The sequence below is a fragment of the Phalacrocorax aristotelis genome, chromosome 2 (genome assembly GCF_949628215.1).
Source record: "Phalacrocorax aristotelis chromosome 2, bGulAri2.1, whole genome shotgun sequence".
NCBI lineage: Eukaryota > Metazoa > Chordata > Aves > Suliformes > Phalacrocoracidae > Phalacrocorax > Phalacrocorax aristotelis.
In genome coordinates, this window is record NC_134277.1 from 49,203,928 (window position 1) to 49,225,695 (window position 21,768).

At 47.8% G+C, this 21,768-nt stretch overlaps 1 protein-coding gene across 1 annotated transcript in view; it reads right to left on the bottom strand.

Moving 5' to 3' along the window:
• TGM4 (transglutaminase 4) overlaps nt 1-21,768 on the bottom strand; it is a 33,900-nt gene that overhangs the window by 8,301 nt on the left and 3,831 nt on the right. Inside the window, 7 exon segments of the mRNA XM_075083456.1 lie at nt 929-1,047; nt 1,694-1,823; nt 2,132-2,238; nt 2,372-2,551; nt 7,480-7,687; nt 7,689-7,721; nt 20,614-20,760. Coding sequence (XP_074939557.1) covers nt 929-1,047; nt 1,694-1,823; nt 2,132-2,238; nt 2,372-2,551; nt 7,480-7,687; nt 7,689-7,721; nt 20,614-20,760 — 924 coding nt within the window.

Below are 21,768 nucleotides of genomic sequence, written 5' to 3' on the forward strand. Positions count from 1 at the left end.
ACTGAGCATGATACCATATGGTATGCAATATCCCTTTGGCCAGTTCGGATCAGCTGCCTTGGCTGTGCCCCCTCCCCTCCTGGCTTCTCGTGCACCTGGCAGAGCGTGGGAAGCTGGAAAAGTCCTTGACTAGTGTAAGCACTGCTCAGCAGCAACTGAAACATCAGTGTGTTATCAACATTATTCTCATGCTAAATCCGAAACACAGCACCACACCAGCTACTAGGAAGAAAATTAACTCTATCCCAGCTGCAACCAGGACAGTATGTCTGTCTGGACAGGGTGCGGGATGCTCCATTTGGATGGCTGTGTGCTTTGAATGGGGTGCAAATAAACCTGCTCTGGCATCCACCTCTTATCTCTAGCCCAAACAAGTTTGTCGTTCTACTCCACTGGAGTTATCTCAGAGGCAGTGTGGAGGAACACCCTTCCTGAGAGGGCAAGCTGATTGTGTGAAGGCACCACTTGAACGATGACAACCTCTGCCAGTGCTTTTCCCCTATTTTTTCCCCGATCATGATGCAATAGGCAAATAACCAGATGGGTTTTTCCCCCATCAGCCCTCTTTGCAGCTCTCGGGCTGGTTACTGATGGCTGCTGTATTGCATGAGAGCAGGGAGGACTCTTTATAGGAATCTTTTCAACCAGAAATGCTCCATCCCCAATTCCCATGTCCTTTGCCAGGAGTCTCATGATCAGATTATAAACATGTTATTAAACCCTGTTCTAAAGCTGTGGCTGGGGAAAACACTTAAGTACGCAGATTACTCTAAGCAGGTGAGCCCTCCCAGTGAACCTGGCAGGATTATTCAAGCGCTTTGAGCTGCTTGCAGGCTTAACTGTTTGTAGGTCTGATTCATTGAAACAAACACCTAAGGGAGAAAGAGTGAATAAGGGTAACAACTCCAACTAGACAGCTGTGTTTTACCTGCCCAAAATTCCAGTGTCTGTTGTATATGCTGTATGCAGACCCAACATAGATGTAGCCTGTATCGTTGAGCACGTACTCGTTTCTCTGCGCCTCATTGTCCAGGAAGACAACGTCAGCTGGAACAAAAAAACCCTCAGATGTTAGGTTTGCACACAGGCTATATGACATTTTCCTTGGAAAGCTAAACTGGGGGAGCTGGTGGTCTGTAACATTCACACCAAATGATGACCATGCAGCACTCACATGTTTTTTTCCTATCATTGAAGAATTTCCTATAAGACTAAGTTTTATTTTACTCCTGTAGGTCTGTTGCTATATGACCACTGTTTTATTTTAGCGAAATGCTTCTTTCTGAACAAACACTTCAGTGGAATAAGTAGACAGCAGAGAGAACTGGGGGCTTGATGCCAACAAACAACATACAGTTTTTGTCCAGTTACTTTTTAAAATCTGGATTTTAAGCCAACCCAGTCTTCTCGGTTAACCTTTGCAGTGGCCTGGGGAAGCAGCGAGGTGACACAGAGGTGCAAACAGAGGTGACAGAGAGATGCCCCTTAACCCCACACTGTGGCCTCCCCAGCAAGGAGCTTGCTTATTGCTATTGTCCAGCTTCCCACTGGCTCTGTGAGGATGCTGCCTGTGGTGTTTTAGGGAGAAAAGGCAATGTATGTGGGAAAAAGAGGAGGAAAAATGTGAGGAAAACTACCCCAGGGACAATCCCAAGGAGCAGTAATTATCACCCCTGGCTGCAGGACCACTCACCTTCACACCAAGGATTGAACAAAAGGTAGACAGCATTGTTTTCGGGCTTGTAAATGTTAGTCCCAGTCTTCACATTCAGAGTGTATTTTCCCACTGGGGCCCAGGGTGAGCTGGTGACAGACAGCAGGCACTGGGGAGGTGACAAGAAGAGATGGCATGATGGACCCTCCACCATGTCCAGAGGCATGGCACAAGTACAGCATGAGCACTGAAGGTGGTAGCCATGGGGATGCATGTGGGGGAAGAGAGATGGGGTGCATCCTGTGCATGCAGTGGGGGAGCAACGAATTTAACAAGACAAGGCTGCTGCCCATCTAAAATTAAAGGGTTAAGGAAAGCAGGACAGGGGTATGAGGATTTGCTCTAGCGCTCCCAACAGGCTTGGTATTGCTGCTCTCTACCATTGCACCATGTGAGAGCATGGCCCATGGCTTCTACCTCTTTGCCGCTGTTCTTGACGATGGAGATTTGCCACCCAGCGGTGTTCTTCCCCTGAATTGGGTTCAGCGACAGCAGGGTTCCCCTGGGTTTCATTGGCTTTTTGCCTGGAAACAAACCCAATGTGAGATGTGGGAGGGTTGCACTGGTCTACAATGACCCCGCTGTGCTGGATGGCACTGCGAGGCTGCTGGAGCTCTCCCACTTTGCCTGGTGGCTGAGGAGAGGGGACCTGCTTACCAATGCCGAAGCACAGTTTCAGCTTGTCAGAAGACTTCAGTTCCCTGCTAAAGCTGAGCTGGAGCTGAAAGGCTTGCCCACGCCGCACCACCAGGTTCTTGATGTTGTATGCATCCGTGTGGTGCAAGAGGGAGTTCTGGCTCTTGAGAAAGTCAATCCCAGTGACCTTCAGACTTGTCTCTGGAAGGCCATTAGCAGAGAGGTAGAAAGGAAAGAGAAAAGGGGGTTGATGGTAAATTGCTCAGTAAAGACAGTTTTCTTCTTCGCAGACCCCTGTGGGTCATCAAAACATCTAAGGGGTCCAGTGGCCTAGCACAAGGAAACACACCAAGGATTGACAAAGCTAATGGATGGTACAACAGTTTATATATACAAAAAAAAAAGTATAGTATCATATAATATAATATAATAGTATAGCATAGTATAGTATAATATAGTATAGTGTAATAATATAAATACTTAGTATATGTATATAGAGTTATATAGAGAGTCATATTGCTGGGATGGGTTACGGAGGCTGGTGTTGGTAAGCATGCTGCAGCAACCTGCCCGCAGCAGGGACGAGTGCCTGCCTCACCCTCCAACTATTTGGCCCCGGGTTGGTGCCATGTGCCTCTGCCTCCCTCCCTTGCCACCCAGGGAGTCTGAGGGATGTTTGGCCTGTGAGGTTGCCCTGGGTGAGTGGGGAATGAGCAGCTTGAGGGAGGTAGCAGCAGTAGGAGACAGTGTGAGGGTTTCTGCCCCTGCCAGCAGCCAGGCATCCAGCCGGCATCCCAGCACCTGCGTGCATGGGCAGCTGCCCACTGTGCGCCCCTGGGGCTGCTTCCTCAGCAGCCAAAAGGCTGTGAATGGGATCTCACTGGTTAGGAAAGCCATGTCTGCTGGCCCATGGCCTGCCCTTGCATGCTGCCAGCTGGCTGCGGGGCTAGCAGCCATGAGCCAGCTCGGCAGCCAGCCATGGGCCAGGAAGATGGCATGACTGCAAGTTTTGTTGCACTTCTGAAAGTCTTGCTTCTGCAAAAGTCTTGCTTCTCCCTTGAAACTGGACTGGGGACAGCACATCCGCATCCCACCGCCACAGCTGCTGCAGGGCAGCTCCTCTCCCCTAAGCATCTCGCACAGGAGCCACCAAAGGTCTTGACCACTGCAGCATCCCAGTGGGCAGTGCCCATGGTCCTGCCACATCTCTGAGCCCTCTCCTTCTTGCTGCCATCTGCTCAGCTGCTTTGCTGGTGGCACCTTGTCAAAGACAATGTCGTGACAGTAACTCCTGTTTGCTGCATGCCTGTGCCTTGCTGAGCACATGGTGCATCAGCTCCTTGAATATTACAAATGTTTCTTTGTTATTGCAGGTATTAAACAACAGTAGTAGTAGTAATAGTAGCAGCAGCAGCAGCAGCAGTAATAGTAATAGTAGTAGTAGTAGTAGTAGTAGTAGTAGTAGTAGTAGTAATAATAATAATAATAATATGGACAGGTGAAGAAAGCGCTGCTTGCCAAGACACATTTAGAGGTGATGCTCCCAGGCGGTCCCCAGCTAGCACAGGGCAGCTTAAAAATTAAACCTTACTGTTGGGATTTTATCTCAGGATATTTCTCTCTGATCAAAAACTAGCCTTATAATAGCATTGAACACATCCTTCATGTTATGAAATAATAATTAACAGTAGCTTTAATTGTTTCTTACAAAACGTGGCATACACAGTGAAGCTGGAAGTGAACCAAATATGCTGAAATTCGATTCCCCTCAATCGCTGAGACCCCAGTGTCTCTGGGATGCCATGAGCCTGGGAAATGGGACTCTTCAGGACTCTGAAGCTGATTCTTTGTATTTTCCCCTCAAAAATTAGTCCCGAATAATACCACACGTGCCATTAATCAACCTCTTGCAGAAGTCTGCATATGTGAATCTTTGCAACATTTTTTTTTTCCCAAGGACTTGGTTTCTCCTACAACCCAAGTATCAAAGGAAGGTCTGGGGCTGGGAGCCAGCTGTACTGCAGAGATGCTGCCCATCTAGGGGGATGCTAAATGTGGGGGGCAGCACTCTGCCCCACTTCATGCCAACTGGTGCTTTTGCCATTTGACTTCAGCAGAGCTTTGGACTCCAGCTAGAGTCCCTGCCAGGTACCCTGCTCACATTCTTTCCCAACACAGCAGCTGACTTCATAGGGCACAGCATTTAAAATCACCATCTCCCAGGCTGCTCTCCCCTCCTGCAACTCCGGATGGGAGCGGGGCTGGGAAAAGGGCTCAGGGCTGCAGTGTAGGAGCAGAGCTCCAAGAGGCACAACCCTCTTGCTTGAGCAAAGAGTGAAGCCTTTGAGCAAAGAAGTGAAAGCCCTCAGCTTTCAATAAAGATGGGGATTTGGGGGTCACTGCATCAGGCTTTGGCAGCAGGCTGCCCAGGTGTGACAGGGAAAGCTGGAGCATGTCAGAACATGGCCCAGCTATGTTTTTTGGAAGTGTCTAACCTGTCTTGTACTTGCCCATTAAATATCCTTAAAGGATAAATTCTGCACAAACAGTAGGGAGTAACAATACCTCAAAAGCACTTGGCTCATGAGTGATTCAGATATGGGAGAGTCACAAAATTTAAAACCATTTACAGTAACTTTGAAATTAGCAAGTCAAAGCATAATGGTTGAAAGGATTAGTTCACAAAATGTTTTGACGGGTTCACATGGTACCGGACAACCATTCCAACTTGAGTACTGACAAGAGCCGTCCCTAACATTGAAGAGAGTGAAATCTGGTGGTAGCTGCTGTGGGATGAGAGATGCCACAGGCAGGGCCAGATCGAGGGCAGGTTGAAATCAGTGGTACATTTCCCACTGCAAGCTGTGCTGGACAGCAACTGCAGCCTTGAGAAAACTGAACTGATTGCTCATGGATCCCCACCAGATTACTACCTCTGTGTATTTCTTCTTAGCAACTATATAAACCATATTTATCTCAGTTATAAAACAGTTATCAGTGATACAGCTAATAGACTTAAAATTGACCATCACCTTTCATTAACTGATTTCATTTTTGAGTACTTTTTGTTTGCTTGCTGCCTGCCAGGTGCCAATCTCAGGATGATGTTTTGAGCAACGGGGGTCGTATGTATGTATACATCAAAAAATTTCAGCTGAAATTGCTTAACTCTCTCAAAAAGGAGGAAGGGGAAGTGAGTCTTCCTCAGCATTAGCAAATCTCCAGCCACCAAAGCTGGTTGACCTTGTTCCTTATGGAACCCCTGGGGCCAGGCTGAGAAGCTATGAGAAAACAGCCCCGGTGATGGGAAAGGGCTTTGGAGGGATGAGGAAAAGAGCCCTGGGGAGTCCATCCTTCCAGTGTTCCCTAACTTAGGGACTGCATTTCCATTCCTTGTTTCTGGACATCACTGATGTTGAGGATGCACAGAGAAAAACCACAGAGAACAGCTGCCTTGGAATATGCCCAGACAGTGCAGAGTGTGGTGTCAAAGACCTGTCCTCCCGAGCACTGGCTGTCAATTGTGCTGTACTTACGCCTGTGCAAACACACTTGTGATACCCTGTGATCCAGCTGGCACAGTGTCCCATGCCAAGAAATGTCACGGAGCAAGGCAGTGGCTTGGTCACGGTCCACCCTCCCTGGGCAGCCCCTGCGGGCAGCTTTTGGCTTCCTGCTCTGCCTCCTGCCCAGGCCACGGGGCCAGGTGCCCACACGCCCTGTGCCCAGCTGCCTGCAGGCTCCATAGTTTGCCAGCACAGGAATTAATGATTTATAGCAGAGCTGGGCATGCTGAGAACGCACCCACACTTGGGACGGAGGCTCAAGCTGCAAGAGGCAGCCCTGGCTGCGCTTGCTTTTGGGGCAGGCCAGAAGCAAACCCCAAACCGTGCCAGATAACTTCTTCCTTTTTTTAGAAGAAATTTAAAGACAGTATTTTTATTTTTATCTCCTGGTTCCATGATTTATCCCTTCTAGAGCTCCTTCCTACACTAACCCACTGGCCTCATCGCATGGTACCTTCCTGGGAAGTCATTCAGCGCTTTGAGAGCACAGTGGTCACCCAGAACAAAGATGGGGACATGAAGGCTTTGCACTGGTAAGGATATGGGGCCTTTTTTCCATGAGGACAAGATGATGTGTTTGGAAAAAGATATTAATACGGAGCAGAGCATTTATAGCGTTCCTGGCTTCAGTGAGAATAAGGGCTGCTCAGAAGGACAGAAGAAAAGTGGGATGAGAACTGTAGTTTTGGAAGAGAGAGCAAAATTTGGACACCTGCATTTACTCCTCATCCTTGCCCAACCTCCAGCAAACACTCTCTCACATCACAGAGGCGTGAGATCACATCCCAAAGATGCTGCACACCGAGACTTTCTGGAAAATTTCAGCCCATCCACACCCAGAGTACAGAGGTCTGACATCAAGGGGCTCACAGCAGTGTCAGGACACCCTTCCCCTCATGATGGCTGTGGAGACCTGCTCCTGGCTGTGCTGCAGGCATCACCCAGCCTGCACACACAGCTGCTCAGCTATGCCCCAAACCCTGGGCACCCTGGGGCTGGGCTGGCCCCAGGAGCACAGCCAGCAGTGATAGTTCAGCACCTGCTACAGGACTGATTCAGGAACCTTTCTAGGTAAATGCAGGATCTTCTGACAATAGGGCAGGCAGAACAGTCAAGGGATGGAGCTCAAGTCCAAGTAAGTCCACTTTTCAGTTATTGTGAAACTTCTGTCAGATCACTAAAGAGAAATAATCTACACAATTAAGTAGCCTGAAAGAAAGAAATTCCTTTCCCCTTGACACAGAACAAGCTTAGAAAAGCTGCATTTCTTTCCTATTATCACTGACAGAGCCAGATGTCGACAGGTTGAGGAAAAGTGACGAAAAGTGGGTAGCATTTTTCAGTTGGTTTACCGATCCATCAAAATCAGAATTTGCGCAGCTAGAGCAAACCTATCCCCTGTGAGCAGCAGTGGCACCAAACCACCTTTCCCCCAGGTATTACCCACAGCAGTCAGAGGGGTAAGAAGCCCTCCATCTCCACTGGAGCTGCCATCCTCCCCGCAGGAGACTTGCCAAACTGCACGTCTAACATAGGCTATTGTATCAAGGGTTAAAAACTCACCAGTGTTCCTGGACATAGTTCTTGGCGTTTCGACCTGAGGAGCCTGTGTTGCCAGCAGCTTCCAAGCTCGTGAGTAGCGTCTGCTACTTGCTTCTGAGCGTGGCAACGGAAGCCGGACTGCCCTTTTTATCAGTGTCTCGCTCTGAGGTGTCAGCAGGTCCACTGCCAAGGTGTGGTGTTTAGAGAAGGGAAGTCCCCGCGAAAAAAAAATGACTACAACTCCCTCTGCACATAGTCAGACCCTGAAAACCAGTGAAACTTAAATCCCAACTCACATGGAAGGTGGATTTGCACAATCAGATGATGAGTGGACAGACCCTTCACCGACAAACATTGACTAACATGGGCTAGATGAGTAACAAGAATGCACCTATGCCCTAACATCCAGGTTACCGGGTCTGCAACTCGAGGGCTAACTTTACAAGGCAGCCTACAAACATTTAAACCATACGAAAACAGAGTTCCTCATTAGGACTAGTGTGACTTTCTTTGAAGTTAATGAGATTTTTATCATCATGTTTTGGACAGAAACACTTGAAACTTTGGGCTGAAATTCAGCATTTACACACATGGGTTGGAAAGCCTAAGGATACTGGTGGTGGCCCCTTCCCCACTGGAGGATGCCAGGGGAGATAGCCCACTGGGAGCACTGGGTGGGAAAGAGGAGAAGCAGGCCATGTCCAGGAGGAGCAAGAAATGTGGTGGATCAGCAGCCGGTCGCTGGCTGTTCTTTGCTGACAGCTGTACCAAAGGGCTTTGCCCAGGAGGTGGCTGGACCTCACATGCCCTACTGCCACCCTGGTCCTTGGGGGTGACCAAAGATGGAGAGATGAGTCTACCCCACGGAGGGGAGAGCTGGTGGCATAGGCCAACAGTGACATGGGCACGGTGGCCAGAAAGAGATACAAACATGTCCCTAAATACCAAAAAGTGAAGAGGTGGGTCAGCCACAGAAGCAGCCCCAGCGCCCCCCCGCCGCCTGTCTTCATGGCAGCAGCCCAGGGTCAAGCAGTGTAGGATTCAGTCTGCAAGGCTGGCTTGTTTAAATGTATGATCTCCCTAAACAAGAGCTCCCTGTGGAAGCCTTCAAAGGCACCAACTTTTCTCCATCAATTCAGGTAGCTAGGTATTTACTTTAGGAGGACTGTTTCATTTGGTGCTGAAATGTTGGTGCAAGCTAGGTGCTGAGTTAGCAGATCCCACCCTTTGGGCATGTCACTGCTTGCTGGCAGGTGTACATTGGGTGTCCTTCCTTGAGAGCATGACTAGTGCATCCCAGGGTACCCGAAGGTTCACTAGCATCTGTAATCTCACAGGACATCTGTATTAACATCTGAACTGCCAACATTCTTAGTAGATGGAGCATCAACTCACCATTCAGCACCAGACAATGTGCTGGCAAGTACATATTTCACTATGGAAAAAACCACTACAACTCCACTTTACCTTTCAGCATTGCTTTTATTCTGCATTTCTTTCCTCCTGGAAGGTGAAAGACATTTCTGTTTAGAATCAGCATGGGATGAAGTAAAGTATACGTGGAATGTCGGTACAATAACATAACCAACAATACTTGTAATCTGAATGTTTATGATATATATTACTGGTTTCCACTTAACTGCAGCAACAGAGTAATCCACTTCGTCTGAAGGCACTGAGAGTAACTTTCTAATCCAGCCTCAACCTGTTACATATATATCATCCATGCTTGGTTGGAGGCAGATTAAATTGTGTTGACACAGTAGTCCTGCAGCAAAAACTACAGATTTTTGCAAACAGTAACAGGTTGATGTTGATAACATTTTGCTCCTGAAAAAATTTTATGTAGGTGCATGCTGGAGGGTCAGTGGTGGAGGCAGGGTATGTTTCACTAGGTACAGTCACATTTGCAGCCCTATAGGATTTTGCAAAAGGCTAATTTCAACAGCCTGCATGTTCTGACCCTCACTTGGAACCTCAGAATTCAAGAAAAGAGTGTAGAAGTTAAATGCTTGTGGGTTCTGCTCTGCCTTGAGCCTACTTAATACTAGAAGGTGGTTGACCTTTTCGCTGTCTACAGGAATTTTTATTTTATGCCAGGAGACAGCATCTAGCTTTCAGTTCTCCTTTCACTTTGCACAGCTGCTGGTCTTGCCTGCTCCCATCATCTTTTTCTATGCACTGGTAGTATCTCAATTCAGGGGCACTAAATTTGGCATATGGTACAATGTTCCTGCATGAGCTTCCTTCCCTGGCTCGTACAAGCTTGTCCTGCCAGGAAGGGCATTGAACTGTAATACCCACCAAGACAGCGTTGACAAGGTCTGAGAAAAGGGATTTAAACTGCAGGAACATTTTTCAAAGACACGGTTTCATGGTTTCAGCTTGTTTCATGTTGTCAGCAGGTGATCTCTGTCCTTCCTACAGGCAAATCTCCTTTTGTCTTTGCTGGCCAGAATAGCCAAAGTGTACGGCTGTGGTTCAGCAGCGTGGCTTTTTTTCCTCCTCCTTGGTGAACCTATAAAAAATACCAGCCCTTTAAAATATTTTTTCCCAAAGAGTAACAAGAGTTAATCTCTTCAATCCGTCTCATAGAAGTATACTCTTCTAACTAGCAAAAGCAGATTATATCTTTTTCACAGGCAATCTCCAGCCTACCAACAACAACTTCAGCAACCCACTTCCCAGCTAGCAAAACCAGAAACCAGAGGCCATCAACCTTATCTGTTGCAAAGTAAGTCACCTTATTAGCTGACATAAGAAAATAATAAAACACAAACAAAATTAGAATTCCCCAGTAACTGCCCTATTTATGAGCTTGCCCTTTGACTCAGGTTTTGTTTATTTTGTGTATCAAAGCCGACAAGAACAAACAGAACTTCCACAGCATGACCACGGATATTGATTCCAAGTAGGAAGGACATGAAGTTCCACCCAATGCCTAGTTATGGAGAAGTTGCCTTTTATAACAGTAATGTACTGACTTACATTTTTTGTAACCATCTAAGGATTCACATTGCTTCTGTTTTGTTTTTTGCCTTTTTTTTTCTTTTTTTTTAAATATGTGCAGTCAGAGTAACACTCAAAAGAGAGATCAAAAGCACCACAGGTCTGCTTTTTGGCACTCTGTAAAGGTGAACTAATCCTTCCAGTTCCCCTGCAGAGTTGTTCCAGGGTGCCAAGGGGTGAGCAGTGTATCCACCAAGGTACACACACATTGAGCCCACGTCTGGGTCCTGAGGGGCACCACAGTAAGAAGGTGCCTTCCACTGACCACAGCAGGACTGCTCGCACATGTACCATCTAGTACGTGTTGAGTCCTTCCTGAATCACTGCCTAGGGAATGGTAAGTAATGAGGTGTCTTGTGGGGATAAAAAGGGAAAAAATACACAGAGAACAGCTGAGGGTCTGGTCCATCTCTTTTAAGCTGGACTTCAACTGCGATGCTACGTTGGTCATCCCCTCACCATTTCATTACTCTTGTATCTTGGTTTTTAAGAATTGTCTAGTAGTGGGACACATCTCATCCACATAATGACCCTGATATGTTGTGCTTGCTTTTACTCTGAAAGGAGCATTGATGCGATCACTTCTCACTCACGTACACCAATCATGGGCCGTGACAGTGGCCTGTCAGCTATGCCCAAATGGCATCCCCTGTTCCCAGAAGGCAGATTCTCTTCTAATCTTACATGAGCCAACTTGTGGCAGGCAATCAGATGTCAGCGGTTGATGCAAGATGGCCAAGCCCAGATCTTAACTGATTCCAAGTCATCTGGCCCCAGCTACCTGGTAATGAGTTTCTCACAGGCAAATACCAGAGAAGTGATTGATGCCAATAAAATTATTACAGAAATTCCGTTGTTTCCTTCTCACTGAATCTTGAAAGAGGAGTCTTGGACCTAAAGTTAAGGATGTAGGTGACTAGCTTTGGGCATTTACCTCCGAAAGGAATGAAAACCATATTGCTCTGTGCCCAACCCAGCACCACCCAGGGAGTCTGCTCCTGAAGAAGGAAAAGACAAAGATAACAGAGAGACTGCAACCATACATATACCAAATGTAAGCTTATGGCCTTGTGATCCTTACTCAGGTAAAATGCTCTTGTGTAGTACTTTCCCTGCCCTGAAAGAGAAGTCTTGTGGTCATCACAGGAAACTTAGGTTTTAGGTCAGGCTATCTTGGAAAAATACAGAGCTGCTTTAACAGCAAGCCAAAATGCTATAGTACAATACCTTTTCTGGTTATTTTGCAAGATCCCTTTCTCCTTCCCTGACTGAGATGGAAGAGGCAAAACTGCAAAATCAGTCTAGATACAGGGAGCAACTATGTGTGAAAGTTGAACTTGGGATTTCAGTACTATGACTGATTTACCTTCAACTCTGGTACAACTGTTGCACTGGAAACACTGAAATAAGTATGCTCCAGTGCTGAGAAGATTATGCTACGTATTGGACTAAAATGACTCAGGATAAGGTACTTCTGCTCCTCAGCAAAACACTTTAGAATTTTGTGCAGGAAATGGCAAAAAAGATCTCTATTGTGTCACTTTTCAGACAGCAGCTTCTTATTTTTAACAAAATTGCCTCCTTTTTGGACTCAAGGAACCTGCCAGCATCTGCTGCGTCCTGCGGGCAAGAGTTCATCAGCTGAATGACACACTGTAGAGAAGGAAGCTCCTCTGGCTTTGAAGCTGCTGCTTACTAGCTTCCCTTGCGGCCCCCGTCTTCGTGGTAGAGGAGGCAGTCAGCAGCTATGCCAGCTTACTTTCTCCATGAAGCTCATGGTCATCTCAGCCCCCGTTACAAACCACCACTGTCTCTTTTTCACACTTGAACAGTCCTAGCCTGCTAACTCCTTCCTCTCACCTTTGTCCCACCCCATCAAGAGACCCAAGATGGGGAGACGGACCCCCTCCACACTGTGCAATCCTGCACCGTGTGCTTGGAAAGGGTCCAACGGTGTGGGTGCAATTATTCCAGGGCCGTATCCACCCTACTGCCACTGACCCATGAACTAGCTTCGAGTGTACATGTATGACCACACTGACTGATTGCAGTGTGGACACATGTTGACAGACTACACCTAAAGCAAACTATGAAAAGGTATGAGGAAAAATAAAGCAAAAGAGGGCTGCAAAAAGTAAATGGTAAGGGAAAGGAAATAAATAATACAAATATTGAGTCAGGGATAAAATAGTTTATCCGTATATTCAAAATAGCTTCAGAGAACAAGGAAAATACTGACAGAATACATCCCCACCTACGTGATATGTTTGGTTGCACATGTCTAAGTGAGAAAACAGAAACTTGATGCCAGTGTCCTCAAGTAACATTTCTTTCTGCAGGGGTGATGAGACACCTTCTCCCATCTGTCTGTGTGGGTCTGTGTGTCTATATACATGTAGATGTACACAGTCTACAGACTACTGATCAGATTATGCCATGCCACATCCCCACCAGCCAGCAGTGTGACTGGAATCGCTACATGGTGGGAAGGGAGAACTTCCTTGACCAGTAGGATTTGCAGGAAGGAGCCGGTCTTGTCCAGTGTTGGAGACCTGGCTCACATGCCACACCAGAGCAGACCAAAAGCACGGTAGGTGCAAAGGCTTTGGCCCATCCCTGGACATGTGGATGTCATGTGCAGTAGCCTCCTCGGTATGGTGGATTTGACTGAGGGCAGGGATCTGTGGTTATTTGTCCTGAAAAGCAACCAAGCCAGCATACTACCACTCACTCCTCTGCTCAGTGTCCAGGCCATTGCCCTTCACAGCAGTGTAAGATGCTCTCACCATGGTGGGCAGCTGGAATAGCTCCATTCCCACCAGGATTTCTTAGGAAGCATTTTCTTGCAGCACTGGTTCCTGGCAGAGCCATGCCAGTATGTTGCCTAACTCAAGAGTGTCCTGAAGGGAACAAGTAATCCAAAATACCTCCTCTCTGGATGAGGAAACAGTTGCTTGTAGCATTTGTAATGCCTTATCCTTCCCTGGGGCACTGCTCATTTCTCCCTAAGCATTACTTTAATTTATTGAAAGCAATTAGCTCTGGCTGATGTTCAGATCGTGCACATGCACCAAGGGCAGGTCACACTGCCAAGCAGAGTTTTTGACTCTTACCTCTTGCTGCAAAAACAAAGAGGCTCCACTTTTATCAGGGGAGGTGGTGAGCTGTTCACATGGCCAAGCCACAGCCCCAGCTCCCACAGGAGGGATGAAACCCCAGCCCATAGTGGCCCCTGAGCCAAGTGAGGTTGAGCAATGGGTTCAAAATGTACGTGTCTCCAAAAAAGCAGTGGTACCATGTGCCACACCCCACTTACTACCACTCTTTCCAGTTGTCCCCTCCCACTTATTTCCATTGTCACAGTGGGGCCTCTGTGCCGTGCAACACCCTTGCAGGGGTGAGCAGGGTATGCAGCATCTCCCCCCAGCAAAACCAGAGTGGGAGGCGCAGCCCAGGAGCTCCGCAGCCATTAACCCAGCACTAGCAATCCCTTGGGACTTCAAGGGCATGGAGTAGCCCCAGGAACTGCTTAGGAAGCCTTGGCAATTAGTACAGCTATTCACCACCACTTTTCCTTAAACTCTGAGGAAAAAAACAAAACGAGGATAATTATCAAACAGTCAGAAACCAAGAAATTTCCTTGGAGAATGAACAGAGTGGCTGGTTGGTTGCTCAGCAGGGCAAATGGTGTTCTATGTCAAGTGCTGCTACTGGACATGGGTTACTGTGGTGCTGCATGCAGGTATGGGATGGAGCACTGCAAATCCCAGGCTTCCCAGTGCTTTGGTCACCCCATGCCAGGCTGCTGCAGCTGGTCAACATTACCCTGCCCTGGGAGCCACCACTAGCTTTGTATGCAGCAGGCTGTCTCCTCAACCAGCAAAGGTTCAAATGCACAGAGCACTTCATTATCAGCGGCTGAGTACGGTGGGATCCTTCTTTTATAACAGTGCATTTGTTTTCAGGCTATGAATGCATATGCGCCTGTTATGGTTTCTGTGGTTAGCCAACAAGCCTCTGGTGGCCTAGGTCTGTATGGCATTGCAAGTAGGGACCTCCTATTTGTAGCACAGCAGCATTTAACGGGAGCTGCCAAACTCGGAGGCAAAAGAGCAAATCAGCTTTGGTTATAGATGGTGTTGCCCATGAAATCCATCCATAGGTCACAGAAAGTCCTCTGCCCAGATGTGATGGTCACCAATGCTAGGTCAGGTCAGTTGAGGTCTTGTCTAGCTGAGCCTCATGGGCAGAGACTCTGCCACCTCTCTGGGCAACTAACTTCCTGGTGACTTTTTTTCCCTGACGGACAGCTTGAAACAACCAAAACAACCTGTGCCTGTTGCCTTTTTTTCTTCTGGCCATTTCTACAGAGAGAAGCTTGGCTCTGTTGCCTCTGTAACACCTCTCCAACCACGTGTTGGCTGCTATCAAGTCAGGCTGAGCCTCCCTATCTCCAAGCAAGCCCACATCCCTCAGTCTCTCCTCACAGGCCCCTGCCGTCTTGGTATCCCTCTGACAGACCAGTTTCCTAATACCCCTCTTGAACTGGGGGGTTCCAGCACTTGAAGCAACACCCTAGGTACAGCCATTGACTATGTGAGGGCCCTGAGGGCACCAACAGGACTGACTGGCCCTGCCTGGCCCCTGGGGCCTCCCCCCAACCCTGCCCATGGCCCAGGACCCCATTTCAGATTTTACAGGCAAGTCACTGACCATTTTTTTGGGTGTTAAAAGTATCTAGACACAGACTTGCCTTAGAAAGGGCACTGAAACACCTAGTCCAACAATCATCTTCCACCTGAAGCTAGAAGGTGTTACTTTACAGCCTAAAATACTTTGTTTCTTCCTCAGGACATTTTCAGAAAAGTCACCTTCTTGCAATCCTTTCCTTTACAAAGTGACATGGTGCAACACCGCCCACACTTGATTTTTAGAGGCAAACTCCTAGCTCTCCTGGGCAGGCTTTTACCACTGACTTGAGCTCACCCCAGATTTTTCTCCAAGACCAAGCAAGCTGCAGGCACCACACAGTTTGCTGTGGACAAGTGCCCACCCTGCGCAACTCCCCTCTGCGGCTCTTGAACCCCCAAAATGAAGGCTTGCTGCTGCTTTTCTGCAGAAGGCGAGCTCAGCACCTAGCACCACCACGTCAGGATTTCTACCCATTTATGCAGAACTTCATGTTTTTTTCTTTGACAGCCAAGGTTAGAGCCATAGCACCACTCTTCTGGGATGTTGAGTCACCATGACTTCCTTCTTTGAAAATACCCCATCACTTGCAATATTTTAGAGTAATTAAGCGTGTGTGTGACACCCTTGCAATGTGATCAATATTTAAGGTCTCTGAAGGGTCAAGACAGGGCATGGAATTAAATTCCTTGGAAATTTTAAATATACCAAGTTCGGCAGAACAATCTACCGAACTTATTTATCGCATCTACTTCTACTGCTTATCACCCGGGCAAAGACACCTTCCTTCAAGTTATTTGATACATCCTATGACTGAGATGTTATACAAACCTTCCAAGTTTCAGTGGCTCTTTGTCAAAAACAGAAGGGACATTTCCCATGTTTTACGTATAGATCCTTATCTAATCAATCAAACTATGTTTTACGGTTCAACTGCAACTATAATTTCATTTGGCTTTGTTCCTTGTAAAGTTAAACAAGGTATTATTTACTTTAGAATATAATACTCTTGGACTTTGTTTATACAACAGATTTTTCAAAACACTTCCCACCATTAATTCAAGAATACTTACTTTAAGCTTGATGAACAACATTGTGAGTCTTGCTATTACTCATGCACCTGCTTCTTCCACTGTTTAAAGTGTGACATGATATAGCCCTGCTTGAGGAAAATCTGATGAACAAGATGCTAAAAAATTAGGGTTGTGTTTGAGAATGAGGGGAGGTCCAGGAAAGACTCATTACAGAGAACACCTAGGAGATATGCAAATAAGAGTGTATTTCGCTGGAATTTGAGTGGAAACGTGTGCTTGAGACTATTCTCTAGAAATACCTTGGCTCAAGTGTGCAAAAACTCCACGCAAGCACACTAGTGTAGTTCCCTCTTGCAGTTTAACCCTGGCCAGCAACTCAGCACCGCAGCCGCTTGCTTACTCCCTGCTGGTGTGATGGCAGAGAGAATCAGAAGGATAAAAGTGAGAAAACTTGTGGATTGAGATAAAGACAGTTCAGTAGGTAAAGAAAAACTGCACACACAATCAAAGCAAAACAAGGAATTCACTCACTACTTCCCATGGGCAGGCAGCTGTTCAGCCACGTCCAGGAAAGCAGGGCTCCATCATGCATAATGGTTACTTGGGAAGACAAATGCCATTAACTCCAAATGTCCTCCCCTTCCTTCTTCTTCCCCCAGCTTTATATGCTGAGCATGATGTCATATGGTGTGGGATATCCCTCTGGTCAGTTGGGTTCAGCTGTCCCAGCCGTGCCCCCTCCCAACTACTTGTGCACCCCCAGCCTGCTCGCTGGTGGGGTGGGGTGAGAGGCAGAAAAGGCCTTGACTCTGCGTAAGCCCTGCTCAGCAGTAGCTAAGACACCCCTGCATCAGTTTCCAGCACAAATCCAAAACATATCCCCTATACCAGCTACTATGGAGAAAATTAACTCTATCCCAGACAAAATCAACACATTTCTGCGAAGGATAACCCACCTTCTGCCCTGGTAAACCAAGGTCTTACGGCTGGCCATGATCCTCAGCCACCTTACAAGGTCTACCACATTTGAACCTCCCGCTCTTCAAACACAGCTTGCGTATTAGTCTTGCATCACTTTTGTGTGTGTGTGTGTGGTCCAAGTATCTGCAAATATTACATTTCAGTCACTGAGCTTTGGACAGTATTTTAATCTGGAAATGCTGGCACCCCTATTTGAGATCACCTCCAGCTGCATTTTGGATGACCACATATGCCCATCTACCAGAAGCGCACCGCTTTGTCATATAGCAACTGCAGCCCTGGCCCCACAGTGACAAGAAACACTGGCAGACATGGGCCAAACCCTGTGTACATAGAAGAAAGGGATTCTGCCAAAAAATGCACCCTGCTCAGCAATCTTTTCCTCCCGCAAGAACTGGAGGAAATATTGCTTCCATTCCCACCTTCAATTATTTATGACAGCAAATTTACAGCCCCAGTTTACGTTCTCTTGCCTTAAAAGTGAACATCACCAAGGATAATGCCACCCACGGTTCCTGCATGTGTGCAAACATCTCCTAGACCTTGACTTCCAACAACAACTGTAATAAAGAAATGTCAGTTTTTAGATAGTCCATGTTAAAAAACTTTCCAACAGGTTAGAAGGAGGAGCAACAGCCAAATTAACCAGAGAGGAGAGAGTCTGGTTCTTCTGCTGTTTGTGTGAAGGCGGCCATGGCTCACAGCTGGCTGAGAGTTAATAACAAGGGCAAACAAATCAGGTTTGCAGCCTTTGTTATTTCTCCATCATGTACAAAGGCCTAAGGAGACTTGATGTATTTAGAAATACATAGTTCCTGGTTGTCACTTCCACAGACCTATGACGGATGCTGGGTCACCGCATCATGTCCCAGCTTCCCAGGCAGCCAGACACGTCTCACTCTTTCTATCTCTGCTGCTACCCACAGAGCTCCCCAGGTGCAAAGACCCATGCTGGTAAGGAGGAAAGGCACTTGGAGCACTATGCCCCCTTCCCCACCACATAGGCAGCTCCTCTCTTCGGAGGGGAACACTTACGAACCCACTGACGGGAGATGACATGATGAGTTAGACTCTTTTGAAGCAGGAGATTTGGTGCAAACAGCTCCTGGCCTCTTCTGGGGGACACTGACTTTTCGTCTTTCTGATATGGAGAAGGAAAAGGCACAAACCCAATCCCAGTGGCATTTCTACCCACAAGCCTATTTTTTACACTCCTGCTGGACGTGGTGCAGATCTGCCAGTCATGACAAACCTGACAGGTTCTGACACAGAGGCTTGCAGAAATGTGTCCTTTGGTTTGCTGCACATGCCACAATCATGACTCACTTTATGTGGTTACAAGAAGACACAGGCAACCTGGCAAGCCCAGAGCAGACAAGAGATATCACCAGCACGATGCATACATTTATAGGCATCATTATATTTCTTGATTAGGATTGCAACTAAAAAACTTCCTAGTAAAACAAGATGCGTAGGCATGGGAAAGAAGTCAATGCCTTAGAACTGATGATTCCTGACACATGTATTGCATTGACAGGCATCTCATCCTGGCCACTGAGTAATCACTGACCCAAAATTTAGCACATGTGTGGGTGCCAGGGATGTGGTCGATTACATTGCATGAATGGAAATCAGCATCATCCAGAGGTGTAAAAAAAAAAATTACTTGAGAAACTCCATTTTACCAAATGTTAAAGCTATTGCCAACTTAAGCAGGGGGATGGGGGTGTGTTGAACATGGACACTCTCAGGGAAAGCGGCTGCCTGTTTACATGTAGCCTGTTGCATTCTCCCAAAATTACAGTTTGACCTACACACAGCAGGAATGGCAATCAAAAACCCATCCTGGTTAAGAGTTTAAAGGGAAGAGGAGCAGTCTGACAGTGAATAACAGGAAGGGCTAAGTGGGAATTACAGGCATCAGATACAAATGGCAAGTTAAATGGGGTATGTGGCTGATAGGGGAAGTTGAGTGAATTAATAAAAGGCTCCACAGCCTTACAGGCAGCAGGAGCTTAGGGCAGGCATGGGGCCATTTCAAGAGGCAGAGAGGAAAGTCAGGAACAGCAGAGGAAACATACCAGCTGCCTTCAGTTTCTGCTTCTGATTGCTTTTCTATTTTGAGATCGGTCCTCTTATGGAAAAGTACTGATGTACAGGCACCTTCCACAGCCACCACATTTACTTTCAGCCTTCCCTGAACAGGAAAGCTCCGCGGCCACAGGGTATGAAGAGGAGGAGCAGCTGATAGGCCTCTGGCCCCAATTTCCACAATACTGGCTCAGAACAGACTAGCTCCCTCTGAGGCTGTTGCTGCCACCACACCACCACCAGCCTTCCAGGAAAGATGCCATCGATGTGACTTTGCAAGTTGGCAGATCAGCAGGCGAGCAGGGGTCAGCAGGTCCGTGGCCATAGGCAGGCTGGCGAGGGGTGAGGGGTGGCAAGGTGCTGTGCCCCCTCTGGCAGCCATCATGCCTCCTTCTTCTCTGCTGGGAGATGTGCCAGCTGGGGCGCAGCTGTATGCAGCAGCATGAGGCCGCAGAGCGTCATGGCGAGGCCGACCCACCACAGAAGCTTCCATGACTCCCCGAAGAGAAGCTTGCCCAGGATGGCCTGAAGGAAAAGACAGACAAAGCTTTACTGGGCCAATCCATCTCAAAGCCTCCTGCGCTGCCAGAGCTGCAGAGACTTCTGCTAGGAGAGCCTGTCCTGGAAAAACTGCTTGAGGGAAAAATGCCTGCTGCTGGCGATGCCAGTGACAACCTATGCTACCATCCAGCTTGGAAGCACAGCCAGATTGTGCCCCAGAACAGGATATTGGCAGATGCGCGTGTGCTTTGCTGACTTCCCAGCACCTCTTGGGAGCCAAATGTCCAGTCAACTGGGTGACTCCGGTTGATAAAAAAGGGGCCCCACTGATTTGAGTTTTGGACACCACCATGGGCTGGCTGTGAGCTGTTGGAGCACAGAAACAAGACAGCTGCTGAGAAAAGCAAGCAGAAAAAAAACCATGTGGGTTAGAAATGCTCTTGTTGTCACTAGAGTCAGTGCGTCTTCATACCCAGCTAGGGTGGCTTTGGCTTGTCACCGGTGAGATGCTGCAAAGGAAAAGCAAAACAAAGCAAAGCTACCAGCTCCAGCTCTCCCTGGCAATTAGATAAGTTCAGTAAACTGTACAGCTGCTGCAAGGTGCTGCACTAGGCAGCAAGGCCCTTCCTCCTACACCACCCAGAGAAACCCTACAGCCTCTGCCATGAAAAACAGGCAGAACAGCTGAGGCCCAATACAATCCTTTCACGTCTGCCTGTAACTCTCCCTTTGCAGCCAGCGATGACAGTTGCACTGGGAGGTAAGCTATGGACAGTCACATGATAGTGTGACTGTTCCCACGTCGCTGTGCTCCTCCAGGCTTCAGCACCTGGGGAAAGGATCTACTCACTGAAGAGATGAAGTTGGAGGCTGTCGCCGTCACAGAGGCAGTGGCTGAGGAGGACGAGAGTCGCAGGGCTTTTGCAAAGAGCGTCCACATCACCGCATTGCACACAAACACCAGGCCAACACAGCCGATGCGAAGCAGCACAGGAAGCTGTAGGACAAAAGGGAAAAACTCCATGTGTTCTCACTGACTGCTTACTCACCCTATTTCACAGGTACTTTGGAGCAAAACCTAACAGGGCGGGCTGGTATTACATGAAGACAAATATATTAAATCGCAGAAAGAAACAGAAGCGAGGAAACAGGCCTGGATGGAACATGATCCTGGTGCATCCTGCTGTGAGTCCAGGCTCAGGCCACAAGCCCGGAACTGCCAGAACAGCATACAGCAGCTGCCATTGCAGAAGCCAAACTCCAGAAGGCTCTCAAGCTCCTGATGTGGTCCACATGCAATCCCAGTGAAATGCCCTTCACTCATCACTAGATGTGTAGAAAAGGGTAGAATTCAGCTCTGCCAGAGAGGAACACTGAAGCTGTCTGTGCTGGCACTGTGTGTGGTCCAGGACCTGTTGGTTGTGAATTCAGACTGAGACCAGTGTGGTCCCAAGCCACTGGTCCTCACCACCTCCCATCACCTGGCCTGTCTTTACTCCTGGAGTGAGGGCAGAACAGGGTCCTCTGAGAGGAAAGTGAGAGCTGAGTGGCTTCATGCTTTATTTTGCATGCTCGCTGGAGAGCAGATTTACTGAGAGCTCTCTGCTGCAGTGTTTAGCAGCAACAAAGCCAACCTCTGAATTCAAGGACCTTCAAGGCCAACTAGGTGCTCAGGAAAGAGCTACTCCTCAGCCAACCTGGTAAGACATGTAACAGCTTCAGGTTGAAAAAAGGGCAAAGCTTTGCCTAAAAAGCTTTCACCATTCACAGTCTCGCCCCACACCCATAGTTTTAGCTGCTGCAGCCACCTCCCTAGCCCCTGGGTGTCGCGTACTTCACATGAAGACACCAAGGGAGGAAATCATAGGCAGAACGACTCTCACAAACACTCAGGGAGCACATGAGGCCAAGGAAAAGCAAGGCTTTGTCAAAGCCCATAGTGATCATGCCTTCATGGCCCATCACCTCTCTCAGTCCATGGTAGGCTCCATCTTGAAGCAGACAG